Source organism: Beta vulgaris, chromosome 2, assembly GCF_026745355.1.
Source record: "Beta vulgaris subsp. vulgaris cultivar EL10 chromosome 2, EL10.2, whole genome shotgun sequence".
NCBI lineage: Eukaryota > Viridiplantae > Streptophyta > Magnoliopsida > Caryophyllales > Amaranthaceae > Beta > Beta vulgaris.
The window spans coordinates 41,442,681-41,463,400 of NC_079203.1; the positions used below are offsets into that span (position 1 = coordinate 41,442,681).

The window sequence follows — 20,720 nt, forward strand, 5'->3', positions numbered from 1 at the left end:
CTTAAGTGTTTCTCTTTTTCTTTCGTTTTTGGAGTTTTATTATCAGTAATAATTTTCAACAGAAGAATGTTTATCTTCTTCTTTTTGTTTGCACTTTAGAGCATGCAAAGTTTGGTTAAGGTGGGTGGATGGTCGGCGGTTTATGTCTAATTAGGAGATGGGGAAGAAACTTTTCCCTATTAATGATGATGATTAGATGAAAAAACTTTCACTCTATATTGATTTTAAACTTGTTTATCTCGTTCTTGTAGAATCAAAAAAATGGAACGTATATTTTTTCTTTTTTCTTTTTAATTTAGATTCAAACTGTAAGTTAAGTTAGTGGTTTAGATGGACAAAACCATTAAATGATAGTGGTTAATGGAAATGACTTCTAATTCAACTCGAGGTTTTAGTTTGACGGTATGACCAAATTGCTAACTAAATTAGCAAGTTTTTTATAAAAAAAGTTTAGACATATAGTATCCATAATTTGGTCTATAAGGATAAGTTTACTAACAATTAAGAATTACTAGACATATGGTTAGCCATGAAGATCTAAAAAAGAAACTAATATGTTGATTCTCAATCTCCCACTGATTATACCGGCTAAAAGTTTATGAGATAGGAGGCGTGGCAGGCGGCGGAGGTGGAGAGAGATTTGAGAAAGAAGGTGGTGATGTGAGCAAGGAACCATACCAGCCTTGTGTTTAAGTGGGGTGGTGGGGGAGGTTAGGCTACACCGCCACCACCAACAACAACAAACGCATTCTTGTTTTCTCTTCTCTCTCGCTCGCACTATCTTCTCCTCTCACTCTCCATCCCTGCGATCCCTCCTTCGCAAACGACCACCACCCACCTCCTCTTTCGCCCTCCATCACCTCTTTCCCCCTCCTTCACAAGCCACCACTACTGCACTTCACTAACCTAGATCAAGGGTGGGGGATGGTCGTTAGTCGCAAGGGGGGCAAAAAAAGTGTTCATAGAGGGTGGGAATCAGGGTTGCAGGGGAAGAGAAAGAGGGTTGCAGCTCTCAGTCAGAGGGGGTGGGTGTGTGCTCACAAGGGGTAGGGTAGGGAAAGGGAGGGGGTGTTCGTAAATGGCATCGTGGGGGTTAGGTGGGGGAAGGGTGGGGGTGCTCGCCTGTGGCATCGTGCTCTTAGGGAGAGGGTGAGGTGTTGATGAATACTGAGAGGTGGTGAAGGGGAGGAAGAAAGTGAGAGAGGTAAGAGAGAGATTAGATTAGAAAAAAGAAAAATGGAGGAAAAAAACAAAAGAAAAATATTTAATTTTACAACTTCAACAGTTTACCAGTCTCACGACTCAATATGAGCGGATCGTGCTAAAAGGTTGGATTATTTAAAAAATAATCAAAAGTTGAAATTAATTTGAGCAAACAACCCAAAAATTGGATTATTAGAATCAATTTAGAAACTAGCTTTATCTTCAAAAGCGCATCTCTCCCTTTTCATGTCTTCAATTGCTCCCACCACAAAGTTGGTTCAACTCTTTCAACATCAATCAACATAATTAAGGGGAGAAACTTCTCTATTTCATTTAATTATTCACCTAATTGAAGACCAAATCTCAACACCCCAAACTTCTTCCCTCTCTCTTGCATCCCCTACTTATGCTCATCAAACACTTACTGAAAAATTTGTTGACTTTTAGTAAGAGCTTCCACTGGTTTCGCATTCATGTTCGAGTTTCTATTTTTTATATTAAACTCAAACAAAATAATTCTTTACCAGAAAACCAAGTGGTTTACCTTTCTCTAAGATTAGTAGAGCATTTGAAATTGTATAGAGAAATGTCATGATTGAGAGACGATGATTATATTATTTAAAATAAGAAACACATTTTAAAAGCTCTGCATATAATGTTTGGGCACGGCATAACAAAAGTAAAATAAAAGAGTTAGAAATGCTAAAAACATAATATGAAAATCAAAGGAAAAAAATAATACAAAGAAGTTGTTTGAGCCCTAGTATGTACTTTTGGTGATTCTATCTTTTATGTAGGGAATCGAGTCAGAAGATTAGTTGTAGGACTCTGCAAAGATCAAGGTCAGACTGAAATTTGGACAGGTCTGAAAATTCTAGTCCGGTTCTCGGTCCACAGAAAACCACGATTTCAGATTTTCGGAAAGGTGACAGAAACTTCTGTTTTTTTTAATTAAAAAATAGTTTAAAAGCTAAAACCTACTCTTGATTGCCTTTAAAATTATTTAATTTAATGTATCTAATTTATAAATATTTTTTACATCTAAACAAAAAAAAAATTAAAAAAAAATATTGATTCCGGTCCAATAGGTTAAGAACTGGATCAGATCGGATTTTTCAGATTTTGGTTCGCTGGTCCACCAATACTATATGCTTAGTGCCTTGGGTCAATTTAGAGATGGAAATGGATCGGGTTTGGGGCGGGTGGATCGTCACCCGCATCCACCCGCTTCACCCGATCCATCCATCCATCACCCGCGGGTGAAACGGATGGATCGGGTGATTATCGGATGAAGGGAGAAAAAATCCAGTAGCCCAACAACATAAAACCCACAACAATTTGCATAAGAAAAAGTTATATATATATATATATATATATATATATATATATATATATATATATATATATATATATATATATATATACGGGTGATGGGTCGAGTGGTAACGGTGTGATGGACCGGTGATGGATGAAAAATTATCACCCGAATCCGTCACCCGTTAACCCGTCACCCGCCTCCCGTTTAAGCCGGGTTTTCCATCCGTTTAATAGTGCGGGTGAAGCGGGTGATCGGATCATCCGCTGGATATTTCCATCTCTAGGTCAATTAGAGCGAGAGTCACTAGTCTCTAGGCAAAAACATGAAATGTTGTGATATGTATTATGTACTCTCTCATCCCCACACAATCAAATGAGACATACCAAACAATAAAAAAGTGTGTTTTAAGACTTAAATTCATGAACTCTCATTTGAGATACAAAGGTACTAACCAACTACTCTACAATCTCATGTTGGTGCTTGTGAGAAAAAAAAATATTTTACGGCAAGATAATATTTTATTTTTGAAATAATTAAATACTATATATAAATAGTTATTATTAAACCTATTGTATAATAGCATGTCCTACATTTCAGTACTCTTAGATTTTTTTTAAAAGCTATTCAAATTTGTATAACATCCATAATTAGCACTACTACACAACCTAATTGCATTGGTTATAATCTTACACATAAACCTAAATTTTAGAAACAAGATTATATTATATTCTTTGTAAGTAATTGTATATTTATGTATGTACTGTTTTGAAGCCGAGATTTATATTTATGGATAGTTCATATTATAATTTACTATGTTAAAAAATTTAAAAGAAACTAAAAAATCATTTACTGCATACAATCCAATACATATAACTCTTTTTCCACTTTTCTCAAATATTTAATTAAAAGTTCAAATTCACATTGATAAATAATCTAGAACATCGTTCGTGTCAACAAGTAATTAAACAATATAAAAGTACTAATTTTTTTCAATTTCCTAGTTTTCCTAATTCCCGGAAGGAGTATAGTTGCTACTCCCTCTGTTTTTAAATATAAGGCATTCACGCTTTACGAAAATTTGCTTTGACCACAAATATCTCTCAAATACGATAAGTAAAAATTATAAAAATTATACCATTGAATTCGTCTTGAAAAATACTATAATAATACTATTTTTAAAAATTTTATATCAACATAAATTGAGAGTAATTAACGATCAAAGTTCGACCTCGAACATCGTGCGTGTCTTATATTATGAAACAGATGGAGTATTTGCTGACTTACTAACCCCAAACCAATAAAAAAGTTCCCTGAACCAATATCCAACTACGTGGTCTAGCCCATTACCACTACTTATTCCCAACATTGTCAATCAAAGCCACCTCAAAAAGAATAAAAAAGTAAAAAAAAAAAAAAGGCAAGGAAAGGATAATTAGATTGCAGTACAGACTACAGAGTGCCATGTGAAAAGATTGAAAGATCATCAAAGATAAAAGAGATAAGAGAAAGAAAGAAAGATGGAGAAAATGAAAGAAATGGCATACACAGCAACAACCAAGCTAATGTTGGGTGCTCTTGAAAGGAACTTATTGCCTGATGCTATTATTAGAAAGCTTACTCGTCTTCTTTTAGCAAGTCGCCTTCGTTCTTCCTACAAATCTTCCTCTCAACTTCAACTCTCTCACCTTATCCACTTCGTTCATTGTAATGTTCTTTCTTTTTTTTCTCTACTATTTATTTATATGGACCCTATTACATCTTACTATATATGATAGTATAGTAGCTCTATGTTTCATGTTTGTGTATAATTATGTAGTGACACACTTGACTTGTATGGCGTACAAATCTATTAGTCTAATGATAATACTTCTATATGTTTTAACAGGAGTATAAGTTTTCTATCTTCACGTTGTTTTTATAAGATTATCTCGACTCTCAAGTTTATAGTATGTTTTGACCATCAAAATCAAATGTGGCGTGTCATTTAGGATTGAGGGATTGTAGTACAACTAAATGTAGGTTTGATGATTTGAAAAACTTCTCACATTGCATAAAATTTTAGATTGAGTAGCTTCTAAACTTTTGTTCAAAACGTTTGTCATTATATATAGTGATAGTATTCCAAGTCAACAATTGGTTTTACCAAACATTACAGAATGTTAATGTAGTAAATTAGTTCAAGGAGTTAGTTGGTCGAGTTAGCCAAGCGAAAATTGATTGACAAACAAGGCTTAAGTGATGCAAAATGCACTATCAGGCAGTAGTAGTTAACTACACCCTCACTTGCAGCTTTGAAAGAAATGCCGATAGCAATTCAGACTGATACGGCGAAATCTCAACACTATGAGCTCCCTACTTCATTCTTCAAGCTTGTTTTAGGAAAGCATCTCAAGTACAGGTAACAAAAACAATTCTGTTTTCTTTCTTGACAATGTAACATCTTAGTAGAACTATGGAATTGCATCTTTGGATTGTTGAACATCGGCATTCATATATTCTGTTCTGCTTCATGGACTCGTGGTTGCAGTTGCTGCTATTTTTCGGATAAGCAGACAAACTTAGATGACGCAGAGAAGGTGATGTTAGATTTATATTGTGAAAGATCAGGGATAGAAGATGGTCATACTGTTCTTGATGTTGGATGTGGCTGGGGGTCACTCTCTTTGTACATTGCACAAAAGTACAGTAATTGTAAGGTCACCGGAATTTGCAATTCAACGACGCAGAAAGCGCACATTGAGGACCGCTGTAGGTGTGTCTTTCATTCATCTTCATCTCATTTTGCTGCCAATCAAAGACAACCACTAGATACATATTACGTATACATTTATACTCCCTCTGTCCCTAAAAGATAGGCCGTTTTTCTACTTTTGGGTGTCTCAAATAGGCCGCTTTCTAACTTTAGTAAGATAAAACTCTAAGCTTGCCTATGTTACCCTTAACAATACCTCTAACTACATATTTTGAAGAGATATGTATATGAAGAGAAGGATTATTAAGGTATTCGAAATCAAATGTGAATTTTTATATAGGGACATGGATAATAGTATATAGTTACAGCAATAAATTACTAAGGTGTGTAAATTCTTATGCTTCAGGGAACTCCAGCTGAAAAACGTTGAAATCATAGTAGCCGACATCAGTACTTTCGAAATGGAAGGATCTTATGATCGTATACTGTCTATCGAAATGTTTGAGGCATGTCTAACAGTATACTTGGCTACAATTTATCAACAAGTTAGAAGTTACAGTTAGCATTGTTCAGTGTTTGATATGTTCTGTAATTGGTTTATTCTACAGCATATGAAGAACTACAGAGATCTTCTGAAGAAGATATCCAATTGGATGAAACCTGATGGACTTCTATTTGTTCATTATTTTTGTCATAAAACTTTTGCATACCACTTTGAGGTACTTTCTTTTCCCAGCATACAATACTTGTCGAATTCGAAGAAGATTTCTGCTGATGTGTTGGAGAGCTTTGTTTCACAAAATATTGTGCAGGATGTTAACGACGATGACTGGATCACTCGTTACTTCTTCACTGGAGGAACAATGCCTGCAGCAAATTTACTCCTTTACTTTCAGGTGAGCCTGTGAAAACTATAATTTACTGCTACACTGTTTCTTTTTATCTGCAGAAACTATTAAACATGAAATTAAAAAGAGAAACTTTTTAAAGCGAAACAATGGATCATATTCATAATTATTATGGTACCTCTGTTCAGACCTATCGGATTGTTAGTTCAAATTACACCATCATTGATAATTTGACAATAAACATGTACAGAGAGATTATTATTCATGCAAAACTTACAGTGGCACATCTTATAATTTCGGTGACATTATGGGGATTTCGTGGCATAAGATGTTTTGGGAATTTATATTCCCAAAAAGTTAACAAATATACCATTGTGATGCAAATTTGAGTTTGAATAGTTGTCCACCTATTGTAGGTGGGTAAATATACCATTGTTATATGCACTTTTTGCATAACATAGTTATAAGTTAGGCGTTTCTCGTATAATTTCCAGTTTTTTTTAGAGTGTATAGGATCTAGATAAGCATCCATTACTTCTAGTTCCTTAATTAAAGATTCTGTTATACAGGATGATGTCTCTATCGTCAACCACTGGCTTGTAAACGGGAAGCATTATGCACAAACAAGGTAAGGAACGAGATGGACTTTATCAAATTGCTGCTTATGCATAACATGAAGTTACATTACCAAGTAAATCGTAACTTCGTACAGATCTATGCATCAAGATTAGTAGACACATTTATGTAAAAATTTTGGCCTTTGTTTCAGTGAAGAGTGGCTTAAACGGATGGACCGGAACATCGCTTACATAAGACCGATAATGGAGATGACCTACGGCAAGGATTCAGCTGTAAAGTGGACAGTATATTGGAGAACCTTCTTCATAGCAGTGGCTGAGTTATTTGGGTATAACAATGGGGAAGAATGGATGGTTGCTCATTTCCTATTTAAGAAGAAATGAGATGCTTATGCTGCTGACTTTTTCCCTTGCCCAACCAGAATCTATGGACTATGATCAACCATCAGATATGGCAGATGAAGCTGATATTCATCCTCTTTACATAATAGTGTAGATCCAACCAGTTTTGCTAAGTACAGGAATGCAACGTGTTCGTGCTGCACTGCTGCTTCTTTTTGTCAACATTTATCCTCTTGATTAAAGATGATTTCATATCCTGATTCTAGAGATATTTCTTGATTAAAGATTTTTATATCGTCTATTTTCTTGATCAAATTTTTTAGATTAGAAATGTTTTCATCAGCTGCTTCATTCAATTTCGGGAAAAAGTTGTTGCAGAGGATGTGCAGCTCTTCGTTAAAGTCGAAGACTAGCTCAATATCAATTGAATTGTACTGCAAGATTTCTGCTACAGATCTGAACTGTGCAGACTCGTATCTTACTTTAGGTCTCTATGTTTTGGGTTCTTTGATTAATGAATGATTACCTTAAAAGTAATGAAGTGATGGCTTTGTATACACAGAAATGTCATACCAGCTTTTAGTTACAACTCTCAAGTCTGATAACTATTACAGTCCAGCTATAATACCAAATGATTTGGTAAAGAGCAGGGCGGTGAAAGGACGGTAACACCCCTCGCTACAAGGCTGTAATGGTATGTTTGCTGTCAATTGCTAGCAATCGATGGGAGTATTGATGTCATTGCACCCCCTTATTATCTTCCAAAATCATTGGTGTTTAGTGTATATCTTTCCATTACGAGATTACCACTCAAGGAAGTCACGCAGAACTTGGACAGTTGGTCAGGTCTGATCCTAGCTTATGAACATAAAAAAGTTTATAGATTGAATGATGAACAAATTACTTTATATTTGGCCGTGTTAGGTCCTGTAAGATACAGCTTTGCTCCAGCTTCAACAAATGAAAAGAGAATAGGCTATATTGTCTCTTCTAAGCCAACGAGATACTATATGGCATCTACCTTATATGATGAACAAACTAAGTAAAAACAGAGTGACTTCAACTTCAGAAATTCCCTTTGGACGCAGTGATAGTACATCTGATCCGCCTTCATAGATATCAACTTGAAAACAAAGCTGATTATGCTTCTCAAAAGAAAACCAGCAGTAGTTAGTCTTCAGTGATTTCCTGATGACAGTACCCCGAGAATAGAGCAACAGGAAACAGTTCAAATCAAGTAATGATTCTTTCTAATGCACTAAATCAGTGAGCCAGCATCTCACATTCATCACATAATTCTGCATCCAGAAGAATATTGAAATTTTTGTCAAAGCGTTCTCTGCACCTTCACAAAGATAAATTTCCCCGGACATTCTAAGCTGCTAACAGCTTTAGCCACACAAAATTCTGTTAAGATTCACATCCTAATATCACATGCAATTCCCATGGTTAACACCAAATATCCAACAAACTGAGACGGGAAATATTTTTCACTGCCCACCTCAAACTGCTAAACCATAAAGGCCACAACCCAAAAGCTAACTACTGCTTACTTGGAGTGAAGAGCAACTGAGACATGCTTCTCCCTCCTATGGAACAAAGAAGGTTGTAAAGCTAAACATTTACATGATAGAAGGGTGCTGGAAGAAGATGCAATTGCTTCTTTAACCACAACTTTCAGTCGTTGACATGGTTTAGCCAGGAAATGATCCACGGAGAAAGATTCAAATTGGAGAATGTGGAAAACAAATTCCTAATCCCATGTCCAGTGACAGTTTCAGGGTTCTCATGAGCAGAAAAGAGGATAAGAAACATCCCATATGCAGTGCTACTATGTCTTAGAAGTTAGAACACATGATTTAGCATTTTAGCTTTAATTTTGCATTATTACCATCAGTCAGCTCCTTATACAAAATGGGAAATCCGTTCACCACCCAATAAATAATGTTGAAATGAGATCTTTTACACCTCCATAAACATGATTCGCTAACTATTCCTACAATTTGACAGAATGCTAATGAAAATCATAATACGGAATTCTATCTTTTACCCTCCATTCTGATTTCTGAGAATGGTCCTAAATCCTAAGTGTCTGTGATTGATCAATTTACTTGTTCCCCTAGGTCCCCTCAATTACTTTAATAACATGAAATAAATTGCAAAACACAAACTATCTCCAAGATATCATGTTGTAGCATCCTCTTGACAGAAAACTTTGTGACAAAAGCTAGATTTCCACATTTTGTAAAAGTTCATCACATACAATTCTTCAAAATGCAATTGGTAATCCAATCAATGTGAAAGTAAAAGCTTGACTATCAAGGTTCTTACTTGTTAGCAACTTATCATCAGTATGTACAACAACAAAAAAATATCATCACATCACTTGGCAGCACCCATTGAAGCACCATCAAAAGAATTCTTCCTATCGACTCGATCACCAGAAGACGGGATTCCACTAGCTTCAGCTTCCAGAAACCTACTTAATTGCTTATCTTCCAAGTGTTGCTATCAATTAACAATAAAAACAATCAAACCCCTATAGTATCATCATACTTCATAAACAACAATTTCATAAAAAAAATCCACATAATTCTGAGGCAACAATGATTTTTCCACAAATAATTTCATGAACCCAATAAAAGAAACAAGAAAATGAGATCAAAGAAACTTACAGAAAGGCATTTCCTGTATTTTTCCCACTCAACAACACACTCTTCATTCTGCCACTGACCCTTCACATATTTCTCAGCATACCACCTGAAAATTTTCAACACCCACATAGAAAAATGTGAATTTATTCGGAAAAAAAGCAACTTTTCCCATGAATTTACAAAGATGTGTAAAAGTTTTTTTTCTTCATCCGCCATTTCCACACAATTTGGACCAAAAATTCGTCTATATTATGGCAATTGAAGAGAGAAAAGAGGGGGAAAATACCTGTTGAAGCAATTATTATAGGCAATTCTGAGATCAGCACAAGGAGAAGTTGAAGTATGAGAAGTTCGCTTGTCTCTGATAATCCCCATTTTCATTGACCACCCTCTAAGCTCCAAAGTTTCCCAAAGTTAGCAAAACCCGGTTTACTGGATAATGGAACGGGCCGGTTTAACCATCTGCGGCCGGGGGGCTGACCCAATAAGGATCTTCAAAAATAAAATAAGTTTCTTATTTGGGCCTTTACTTATACGTATTTTTTTTTTTTTTATTTTATTTTTACAGAGATAGGATTTTATTGATAATAGAAAAGCTAAACCGCACTTATATATATTTCCTAAGAAATCTAAAATCCAACACAAATACATAGTACCTTAGAACCAATGGTTTTTTCACCATATATTTCTGACAAATTTTTTTTTGCATTGTATACCCTTGCAAGTTACCAAATTCACCATATATACCCTCCACTTTTCAAAAAATGCATCAAATTTCCCTTATGACTAACGGTGTTAGACTTCTGTTAGTTGATAAGCCCTAATTCCCCCTAATCCTAATTAACTAACCTAAACCTAAGCCAAACCCTAACCTTAACCCTTAATCTAATACCCTAAGCCTAACCACCCAATCACCACCCTTCACCAACCCCTTACCCTTTCCCCATTACCCCGCCACCCCTGCAGCCCCCTCTCCCCACTACCACCAAAGCCCCCCTCCCCCGCAGTCCTGCAGCCAGCAGACCCTCCCCCAGCGCATCACTCCGCCACCATTTGAAATTCCTGGAAAATTATCCCTGTGTGTTCTTCGTGATTTGAAATTATTAACGCCATTAATTTGATAATATCTTCTCTAAACTTCGCAAATTTGCGAAATTATCTCAACGAATTCCCTGAAATATATTTAGGGTTAGGATTAGGGTAGTCGGGTAGATTTAGGTTAGTTATTTAGGATTATAGAGGGAATCAGGGGTTAATGACTAACGGAATTTAACGCCGTTAGTCATTAAGGGTAAGTGGATATATTTTTTCAAAAGTGAGGGGTATATGGTGAATTTCAAAAGTCAAAAGGATATATGGTGCAAAAAAATTGTCATGGTATATGCTGAAAAAATCGTAGAACTAATTACATCGCAGATTCAATCAACAATAGCCTTAATAAAAAAAACTTCATCTAAAACAATACAATCTACGAGTTAGCACTAATTCGGCTTAAGATCCACTGATGTAAAGTCGATTGGGTGAAAATACTTATGTGATCTTTCAGATACTTATAGTGATTATGAAACTCAGAATCTTCATTCATTGTCAGACGAACAATCGAAAAAACTAAACTTCCAAGTAAACTGCAATTACCAAATTCTAATCTTCCATGAGGAAAGAGACGAAAGTCATACTCCAAACTCCCATTTTTGGGTGTAAAATAATTTTCATGAAAAATAATTCACAGTAGAGAACACAATTTCAGTATTAGTTTTCCGTTGTTTCATTCCATGTAAGAAAATGATGAAAAGAAAGGAAAATGAAAGGGAAAGTAAGGAGGTATGGAAAGGAGTGTACAATAGAGATAAGTAAACGGAAGGAAAACAGTTTTCCCTTTATTTAAAAAGAAAATTGGTTTTCCATCATTGGAAGAGCAATTTTACTACTAGGAAAAATGGTTTTACACTCATTTGCAGACCAAACAATGTAAAATTGAGATAGAAGAAAACAATTTTTCATGAAAATATTTTACTTCCTACAAAACGGAGCGTAAAGGAACAAACCAAAAATTGGGAAGAAAGCTCTCATAAAGAGAGAAGGAGGATTACTAAAAATAAACAATTGTTCCCTCTGTCCCTTAATAGACTTCCTATTTCTCTAATGCATGTTTGCCTATGCACGTTTTGTATCGTTAATATCTTTAATTACATATTGGTAAAAATTATAAAAGTTAGATTTTCCTAATATACGCAATAAGACGAATTAAACAAGACCGCACATGACTATATTTTTTCTTAGCTAAAAAAATTGGAAGATTTTCTTTACTTATGAATAGTGGCAAAATTAGAATTGGGAAGTCTATTTAGCGATGGAGGGAAGAAAAACTAAGAAATTAAAGAAGGATTTGGGGGATTACCACCATCAAAGAGATGATGATGGCATCAACCCCTTGCGGCTGGAAAAAGAATTAGGGCTTTTTAAGTTTTTTTTGAGAGAGGGGGGAGGCGCTTATTCATACGTTGTTTACCAAACTAAAATACATTCTAATTACATTAGTAAACTATGTTGAACGCCTTAGTTCGGTGATATTGTCAATGGTTGAAAGTATGCGGTAGAGTTGAGCAAAGGTAACGGCCCGAAAAATACCCGTGATTGGACATATTCGTTGGGATCCAGTCCGAATTTTTTAGTTTGGGAAGGGTTTGGGTAAGTCAAAAATGACTTTCAATATAAACTTTGCCCCCCTCCCCACTATTTTTGGCTCGAAAAGGCATAATTTAGGCAACAAAAAGCCCCCAAAATTTGGCATGTCCCGTTGTGTGGGCCAATTTTTAATAGCGTCCGCCCGACCCGCATCTTATATATATTTTTTATAAATATAAGGAAAAAAGAAGGTTAGGAGACCCTCCGCACGGGGGGAGCTCCAACCTTATCGTGTACAAGGATTGAATGAAGAGCTTAATAAGTATAATTCTCAATACAAAAACTAGAATCATCTTATATCGCTGCAATAAAATGATATGAGGTTCATTAGAAATATTGTGTACTCCTGATTAGTGGGTATTTTGTTCTATTATATTAGTGAAACCCCCACCATCCCACCAACCCAAACATAAAATATTGGTTCTGCCTCTGTCTGCAGCCTTTCTCTCAGCCCCCCGCTCCCCCTTCTTTTTGTTGGACATGGGGATATGGGCCTACTAGATTAAAATGCACGATGTCGAAGCGTGCTTCAAGATATAAAATTAGGGGTGTTCATGGGTAGTTAACCGTCTCGAAACCACATTTAGGTTCACTCTTTGGCGAACCGCGTGACTATAACCGTTTAAACTGATTACCGCTTAAGCGATTAATTTCAGTACGATTTTCCAGTTAACCATTAGTCATTATTCAAGTTATACTATTATATTATACTTAATGCACATATATATTTTCTATTTAATATGCATATAACTTTAAATTATATACTCCATACTCTAACATAAAATGTATTATAAAGTAGATATAAATCCATTGAAAAACATAATTAATAAATCACATACTTCCTTTAATTGTTGTTACTTAGTAACAAATATTAAAATTAATGTAATTGTTGAAAAATATTTCACAATGATTACATTAAAAAAATAAAATTTTCGGTTAATCATTTACTCAAAAAACATAATTGCAATCGTACCGTTTAATCATTACTTTTATCGGTTCTCTAACGGTAACATATAACTTTTTTTTTATTGGTACGGTTACCACCCATTAAACCGTTTTCCGGTACGATTTTTTGATTTTTTTAAACACCCTTATCTATGATAGCCTTAGTATATTTATATCAAATAAATTTTTGGACAATACAAAAAATATTTCAGGTGGACACTAAGGGGGCGTTTGGTTTATGAAGGGGAAAGGGAAAGGGTTTAAGAAAGAGAAACAAGGAGAATGGAAAGGTAAACCCTTTGATTAAAAGAGTTGTTTGGTTAGTATCAATATCTCTCTCTCCTCTCACTATTAACATACATACACACTCTCTCTCCCAATAACCACTGCCACCACTTCGTCACCGCTACCACCTCACTGCTGCTGGCATCTCCCCAGTGCGCTGCCCCCTCTTTGTTGCCATCAACGCCTCTCCTTTGTTGCCACAGCGGGTGCCCTTTTGCCGTCTCGTTTTTCCACCACCATAAAAACTCAAATCTTAGGTTTTAAAGGTCAAATTCGACCATAAAAACTTCAGATCTGAAGTTTTCATGGCCGAATTTAACCATATAAAACCATAATTAAAGAAATAAAAAGGTAAATTTTTTTTACTCTGTTTTTTTGTTCATTTTTTGGGTTTTCTTGGTATGCGGTTTTGTGACTGTGATGGTGGTGGGGTGGTGGTTTGATTTTGGTTTCGGGTGTCTGGTGGTTTCGTGGGGAGCCTAGGCGGTGGTAAGTGTTGATTTTGTGATGGCTGAATGTTCAGCGAGGTGCATGGTTAAGTGGTGGTGGGGGTTGGTTTCGTGGTGGTTTGGTATGTTGGGGGGTGGTGGTAAGTATTGGTTTTGTGGTGGGTAGTTGATTTCTTGTGGTCGATGGATGGTGGTGGGTGTTAGTGTCGCGGTGGCTGGGAGTTTGTTGCGGTGGTTGGATGGCAATGGGTGTTAGTTTTGTGGGGGTTGGGTTTTTTCATGCGGTGGTTGGATGGTGGTGGGTGTTGGTTTTGTGGTGGTTCGATATGTCGCGGAGTGGTGGGCGGGTTGGATGTGTCGCGGGGTGGTATGAGTGGTGGTTTAGTGGTATGAGTGGTGGTTGTGGTGGCTTGAGTGGTGGTCAATACTGAGTCAAGATGACCATAGAGTAGCATGAGAAAAAGGTAAGTGAAACCCTAGGGGGGTGTGGGGAATGGATGTAGAGGACTTTGGGGGAAAGGAAGGGGTAAAGAGAATGATTAAAAGGACCCAACAAACATCAACAAAGGGAATCAAGAGTCTTGTTTCCCTTATCTTTTCTTGAAGCCCCTCAACCAAACGCCCCCTAAACTCGTCAAAGGTTCGCTTATATAACGGTAAATGTTGGTCCAATCTAATGTCGTATTTTAATTCCCGGGTCTTATGTTCTTGACATTCATGTCTATTGACATGCAACTTTATCTGTTTTACATTTGTTAGTGTACAAATTTAATGTCAATATATTTTATTATTGACTATAAAAGTTACTTCCTCTATTTTTAAGTTGCTCAATTTTCCTCTGGTAATTTCGACACGTGATTTAAGACTAAACTAGTTATTAGACTCGGGCTATGCTTCGGGAAAGAAAAAATTTCATTTATTAATATAATACTTTATGATGATAACACTAAATAGAACTTAGTTTAGTGTTTAAGACTTTAGTATATGTACTTGAGGTTTCGGGATCAAATCTTATATTATGCAATTTCTATATTTTTTTTATTGTACATGAATTACATGAACTAAAACTCCCTAGGGAGAGCGACACGTGACACAGTTTCTTGTTTATTTACGCCTTTTAATATATTTGTATAGATCATTAAATAATCTTTTTTCTTTGGAACAATTATCACAAATTGATCCATATGAGCTTAATGGAGCAGTTATTTAAAAGTGACCTTTACTATGGAGCAACCATTTTTAAATATATGCAAGTTTTCTTGCATACACGCTATTTATTGAAATTTCATAGTTATTCAATATCTTTAATTATATCTAACTTTAAATTACAAAAAGTTGATATTGTGAAAGTATATGCGAATTAAGATCACACTTGATTATGTATCTATCTATACAAATATATTAAAAGGCGTGCGAAAACAAGAAATTGTGGTATGTGCCACGTGGCGCTCTCCCTAGGGAGTTTTAGTTCATATAATCTATGTACAATAAAAAAAAATTAAGAAATTGCATAGTATAGGGTTTGATTGGTCCCGAGCCCTCAAGTACATATACTATAGTTTTAACCACTAGGCTAAGTTGTATTTAATGCTATTATCATAAAGTATTATATTAATAATTGATTTTTTTTTCTTACCCGGGGCATAGCCCGGACCTAATAACTAGTTTCTTCTATATTTGTGAGATAACATGGGATATGATTGGTAAATAAAATAGTAGTTAATATGCAATATTGCATGTTATAGAAATGGCAGATGTGTAAATAAAAAAGAAAAGGTAGTCAATATGGGATTAAAAAAAAATTAGGTTTCGATGCATTATTTAAACTTCTCAAAAATAAAGTGGAGCAAAATAAGCCAAAGGGGCTATTAATAATTGATAGTTAAAGTATTGGGTCAAACCGTCTGACCCAAACATTTGGTCAGACGGGCTGGCCCAAGTTCATTATAGAGCAACCGATATAAGATGCGTTCTTTCTTCTCCATCACAACTTAACACCTTCAGCTACCCCCCTCTCCTTGACGACCTCCACACTTTCTGCAACTGGAGTGGGACCATTAGTCGAGAAGGGAGGAGAAGATAAGAGCAGGTCGGTGTCGCCGTCGAAATCGAACCGGGTCAACCTGACCACATTATTTGCACCGACTGGAACTAAGATGCATTATTACAGTAGCTAAGATGCGTTCTTTGTTGTTGTTGTTGTTGTTGTTGCGGTGGTTGTTGTAGAGTTTGGAGATGACCGGTGAAGTAGAAGAGGTTGCAGTAGTCATCCTTGTTATTGTAGTAGGTTTTGGAGGAGGATGGGGAGGATATGGTTGTGGAGCTCCAACGAAAATGGACATGGAGGAAGCAATTGTTGATGAGGAGAGAGAGGAGAGTTTAGTGCATTGGGCCGGGAATGGTGGAGTTTGGAGCGAAGGTGCGTGAAGGAGGAGAGAGAGAGAGGAAAGTGGAAGTGGGGAAAAGGTGAAATAGTGGAGAAAGCAGAGGTTAGTGTTTTCAAAGCAGAGGTTAGTGTTTTCTTTTCTTTTCAGTTGGACTTTGTTTTCTTTCAGTTGGACTTTGTTTTCTTTCAGTTGGACTTTGTTTTCTTTCAGTTGGACTTTGTTTCGTAATATGTATAACAACTGAAACAAATAATGGACCAACTGAAATAAAAAATGGACCAACTGAAAGAAATAATGGGTCAACTGAAAGAAATAATGGACTACCTGAAAAAAATGAAGACTACCTGAAAAAAAATGAAGACTACCTGAAAAAAAATTAAGACTAACTGAAAAAAATTGGAACTACCTGAAAGTCGTCCGACCTAAGATTATGGTCGGACGAGTCCGACACAATACGTTCTCTAATTGATAATTATAAAAATATATCACGATACAAATCCAACAAAATTACGAAATATATCATGATACAAATCCAACAAAATTACATAATAACACAATTTCTACTTCATCTGTGTCACTTGCAACATTATCTACATAAGCTAATACTTTGACTAAATATTTTTCTACTAATATATACAACCATATAATGCACGTGAGATGGTGTAGATCTTGCCTCAATGTAAATATTTATAGTATCAATTTTCTATATTTTTTTTAATTAATAATTTAAAATATTAACAATCAAAGGTGTATCAATAAGACAATAAGTGTAAAGTTAAAGTGGAACAATCAAATATATTTTTTTTCAAAAAAGGTAAGGATAACTCCTTTACAATTAAGAAGGAAAAGAAATTGGAAATCTTTCTTGCAAGGAATGAGAATCGAAACCATGTTACAAGGGTGGAAGGAGGGCTTATAATCAACAGGTCAACCTTTATCCTCACAACCAAATTAATATATGAGTGAGTGTATATTAGTAAAAAAAAAAAAATGTTGCCAAAATTGAATATATTGATAGTGCAAAAGTCAAGGCTAAGAAAAGACAAAAGGGATAACTAAAATGACAAAGAGAAAGATGGATAGAGAGAAGAAATGAGCAAATTATAGCATGCCAACTCGACCTGAATCCAATACAAAATTATCATAACTCTTAAAATCTGGAGTTATTATCAACCCTTCTCCTCAAGAAACACCAAAAGTGTTGAAAGAACAATTTGTTCTCACTAAAAAACATCAATCACCTAGCCGTTTTTCTTCTCTCAACCAAGAACTCCCCTCCAAGCGCCTGTTTTAGCAAAGCAAACCCAAGGGCTCGCCGACTGCCTGAGCTGCTTGGCCACTGTGGTCGTCGAGCCCCCTACCCTTCCCACTTTATCTTTTTTAGCTTTACCGTTTATAGTTTTAGCCTTTTAGGTGTCTTCCCCGTTTGAAGTTTTTCTGGTCATCGTTGCGTGGTCCGGCTCTCGTCGCCGGTGAGTTTGGCTTTCCGCCTCCACCCTCCTCAGTCACGTCTTTTATCCTTTCCCCCTCCCCTGTCACGTCGTCAGGCATCCTTCCACCTCCCTTGTGTTAGTTCGTCGGGCCTCCCTTCCCATGGGTTCACTAGTCAGTTTACTCAGTTGGGCTTCCCTTTCCCTTCCCCCTCCCTTGTTCGCGGGTTTCAGTCACGTCATGTCATCATGCCTTTGAGTTCTTCAGTTAAGTTCCCTTTTGTGGGATGTTTTTCGTTTCCCTTGCATCCCCTTCCCCCCCCCCCCAGTCCTCGGGCTTCCCTTTCCCCTTTCCTGTGTTTGTTGGGTTCTTCTTCCTATTTATGTTAGTTCTCAGGTTGGTGTTTTGTTTTCAAATAAGTGTGGTTAGTCTAAGTTGGTTCTTCAGAGTTGCTAAGGCTATAGTCTATTGTTGGTTATGGCAATTCAAAAAAATTTGCCAGTGCAATAAGGGATGGTGGTGTAATGTTGTCGTAGTAAAATTTGTAGTTTTTTTTTTTTTTTGAAATCTTTGATGCAGGAAAAGGTGAATCACGAGGATGTGAAGTGTAAGTATGGTCGTGGCGATGATTGATGTTTATGGTTGGACTTTGTATTTTCGATTTTACAAACCAAAGGTGTCTTCGAGAGCTCACCATGTTTAGGTCTCCTTTTCGCTTGGCAATGACCTTCATAGTCTTTGCCTTGAAAAAAAATTAAATCTGCAAGCGGCACCCTAGTTTCATCTGGCAGATTTCAGCACGCCCCCTTTCTCCTGTCCAACGGAGAAACATGAAATACTCTCGCGATAGAGTCATGAGTCACCTAGGAACGTAACTTTTTTTCAGATCATGAGCCAAAAATCTCGAGCGTCACAAGTTCGTTAGGATTGCGCATGCGGCAAGATGCGATTCTTGCCTTTGGTTGTTCGTTGTCCATATCGTGAATGACACTCGCTTCTCTTACCACTTCATCAGTCATCAGAATTTTGACTCCACTAGCACAATCATCGACCAGCGACGTCACCCTTAATAGACGACTCTTTATCGGTTTTGCTTATTTTTGTTTTTTAGGGCATGTACGAGCTTATAAAGCTCTGTTGGGTTTTCTTTTGTTTTATGTTTGGTTGTATTAACAACAGGATGTATTTCGTTGTTTAATCAATGCACGTTTTCTCGATGTTTAACATAAATTCAATCAGCGACCGATGCTCTTCATTAAATACCTATCATATATACCAGTCTATGTAAATATCAAATGAAAATATTCAAGGTATTGCTAGATATACAATAATAACAATGATAATATCATAGTTATGTATATATGTTTTTATAGGATCTTGTTATTTCAGTTCGTTTATCATACACCCGGGTGTACCATGTGCGTGATAAATCTAAGATTATTTTTTTACTCATTTGAAAGTAGTCACGATACACCCAAGTGTATAATAAAATTTGTATAGATATAATGTAGTATGTAAAATCCACACCCTTTTGTGATGATATAAATTTCACTTTCCAAAAATATCCTTTGGAACTACTATTTTATGTGCTATTTTATAACATTTTTATATTGCACACGCATTATGTATGTGTTTTTAAAAAAAAATTAAGCTTGCAATTCTTTTTAAACAAAAAAGCTCTCCTAAAAAGTATATATAGAAAGGCAAAATAAAATGTATCTATATACATTATACAATATATTGGAATATTATGTTCATAAAGAGTCTAATTCAATATGTATTATTATATTTCTCTCTATAACGGTATTAGTTACAACATGATTTCCTAATATTAAGTTACATATATACTTAAAACATAATTACTCATTTTACTTCTCCTCACTCCATTTTTTTCTCTTTTCTCTCTTTTCTCCCACAAAATCCTAATTTTCAACTTCAGTCTCTCTCTCATGAAGAATTTTTTTTACCTATATATTGGGTTATATCTATCCATATATTGGATTTTATCTCTCTCCATGTGAGAGTTTGGAGATTTTATTTTTGGGTTTTTGTATAATTCAAGAGGTTGATTTGTTAATCGAAATTTGTTCGGAGTTGCAACAGATGTCAAGACTTCGTTTACAATCACTTGAATTGAATAAAATTCTACTTCAAAATTACAAAAAATCGATAGACCCCCTTGTAGAAGGCTGCATCAGACAGCGATGTGAAAGACGAGGGTTTTCAGAAGTGTTAGATCTACTCAATGATCGTGGTTTTGTCATATTAGAATTGTGTTTATTTCATTTTGATATGTATTTGTTTAGTTTTGGTTTTTATTATAGATGTCGTATGACTTTGAATCAATGAATTGATGTTAATTTTTTAAAAAAAAGTTATATATACTCTCTTTAATATTAATGAGATGGATTGCAAGATTCACCCTATACATCGCATAGGCTAAAAACTAGTTGCATGGAGGTTCTGTTTGGTAGGGTGTAAAACGTTTTCCTGGAAAACTGTTTTCTTGGAAAAATTGTTTTCCTCTATATTCAATTTTACATTGTTTGGTTGGCAAAATAGTGTAAAACCATCTTTTCTTGGGGTAAAATAACTTTCACAATGATGGAAAACCATTTTCGCTTCAAAATGAAGGGAAAACTGTTTTCCTTATCTCTCTTGTATATTCCTCTTACCACCTTCTTACTTTCATTTCATCAGTTTTCTTACATGGAACCAAACAACGGAAAACTAATTCTGGGATTCTATTTTACATTGTAAATTATTTTCCATGAAAATCATTTTACACTGAAAATGTTTTACATCCTACCAAACGGAGCCGGAGAGAAAACCAAGTAGAAACGAAAGTATTTCTTTGACAAGTTATTGTATATTACCAACTCTGACCGAAAATTTCCAGATTA

At 35.6% G+C, this 20,720-nt stretch overlaps 2 protein-coding genes across 5 annotated transcripts; one reads left to right on the forward strand and one right to left on the reverse strand.

Annotated features, from left to right (window-relative positions):
- The first annotated feature begins 3,922 nt into the window (after nt 1-3,922).
- Nucleotides 3,923-7,570, forward strand: LOC104886595 ((S)-coclaurine N-methyltransferase). The gene is made up of 8 exons (XM_010671056.4): nt 3,923-4,225; nt 4,811-4,919; nt 5,049-5,273; nt 5,620-5,719; nt 5,822-5,932; nt 6,026-6,109; nt 6,631-6,689; nt 6,831-7,570. Exons 1-8 carry the CDS (start codon nt 4,039-4,041, stop codon nt 7,021-7,023), a joined length of 1,068 nt encoding a protein of 355 aa, XP_010669358.1. The 5' UTR covers nt 3,923-4,038; the 3' UTR covers nt 7,024-7,570.
- Nucleotides 5,074-10,299, reverse strand: LOC104886594 (hypothetical protein). 4 transcript variants are annotated; one of them, XR_002038960.3, is made up of 4 exons: nt 9,922-10,299; nt 9,657-9,741; nt 9,313-9,489; nt 5,074-6,156 (listed from the first exon to the last, which is right to left on the reverse strand). XR_002038960.3 is itself a non-coding variant. In XM_010671055.4 (3 exons), exons 1-3 carry the CDS (start codon nt 10,014-10,016, stop codon nt 9,364-9,366), a joined length of 306 nt encoding a protein of 101 aa, XP_010669357.1. In that variant the 5' UTR covers nt 10,017-10,298; the 3' UTR covers nt 9,184-9,363. The 4 variants fall into 4 exon arrangements, 1 of the variants encoding a protein (XP_010669357.1); XR_789224.4 differs by having other exon boundaries at nt 5,074-6,165; XR_002038961.3 differs by lacking the exon at nt 5,074-6,156 and adding an exon at nt 7,871-8,279.
- Between the last annotated feature and the right edge of the window lie 10,421 nt (nt 10,300-20,720).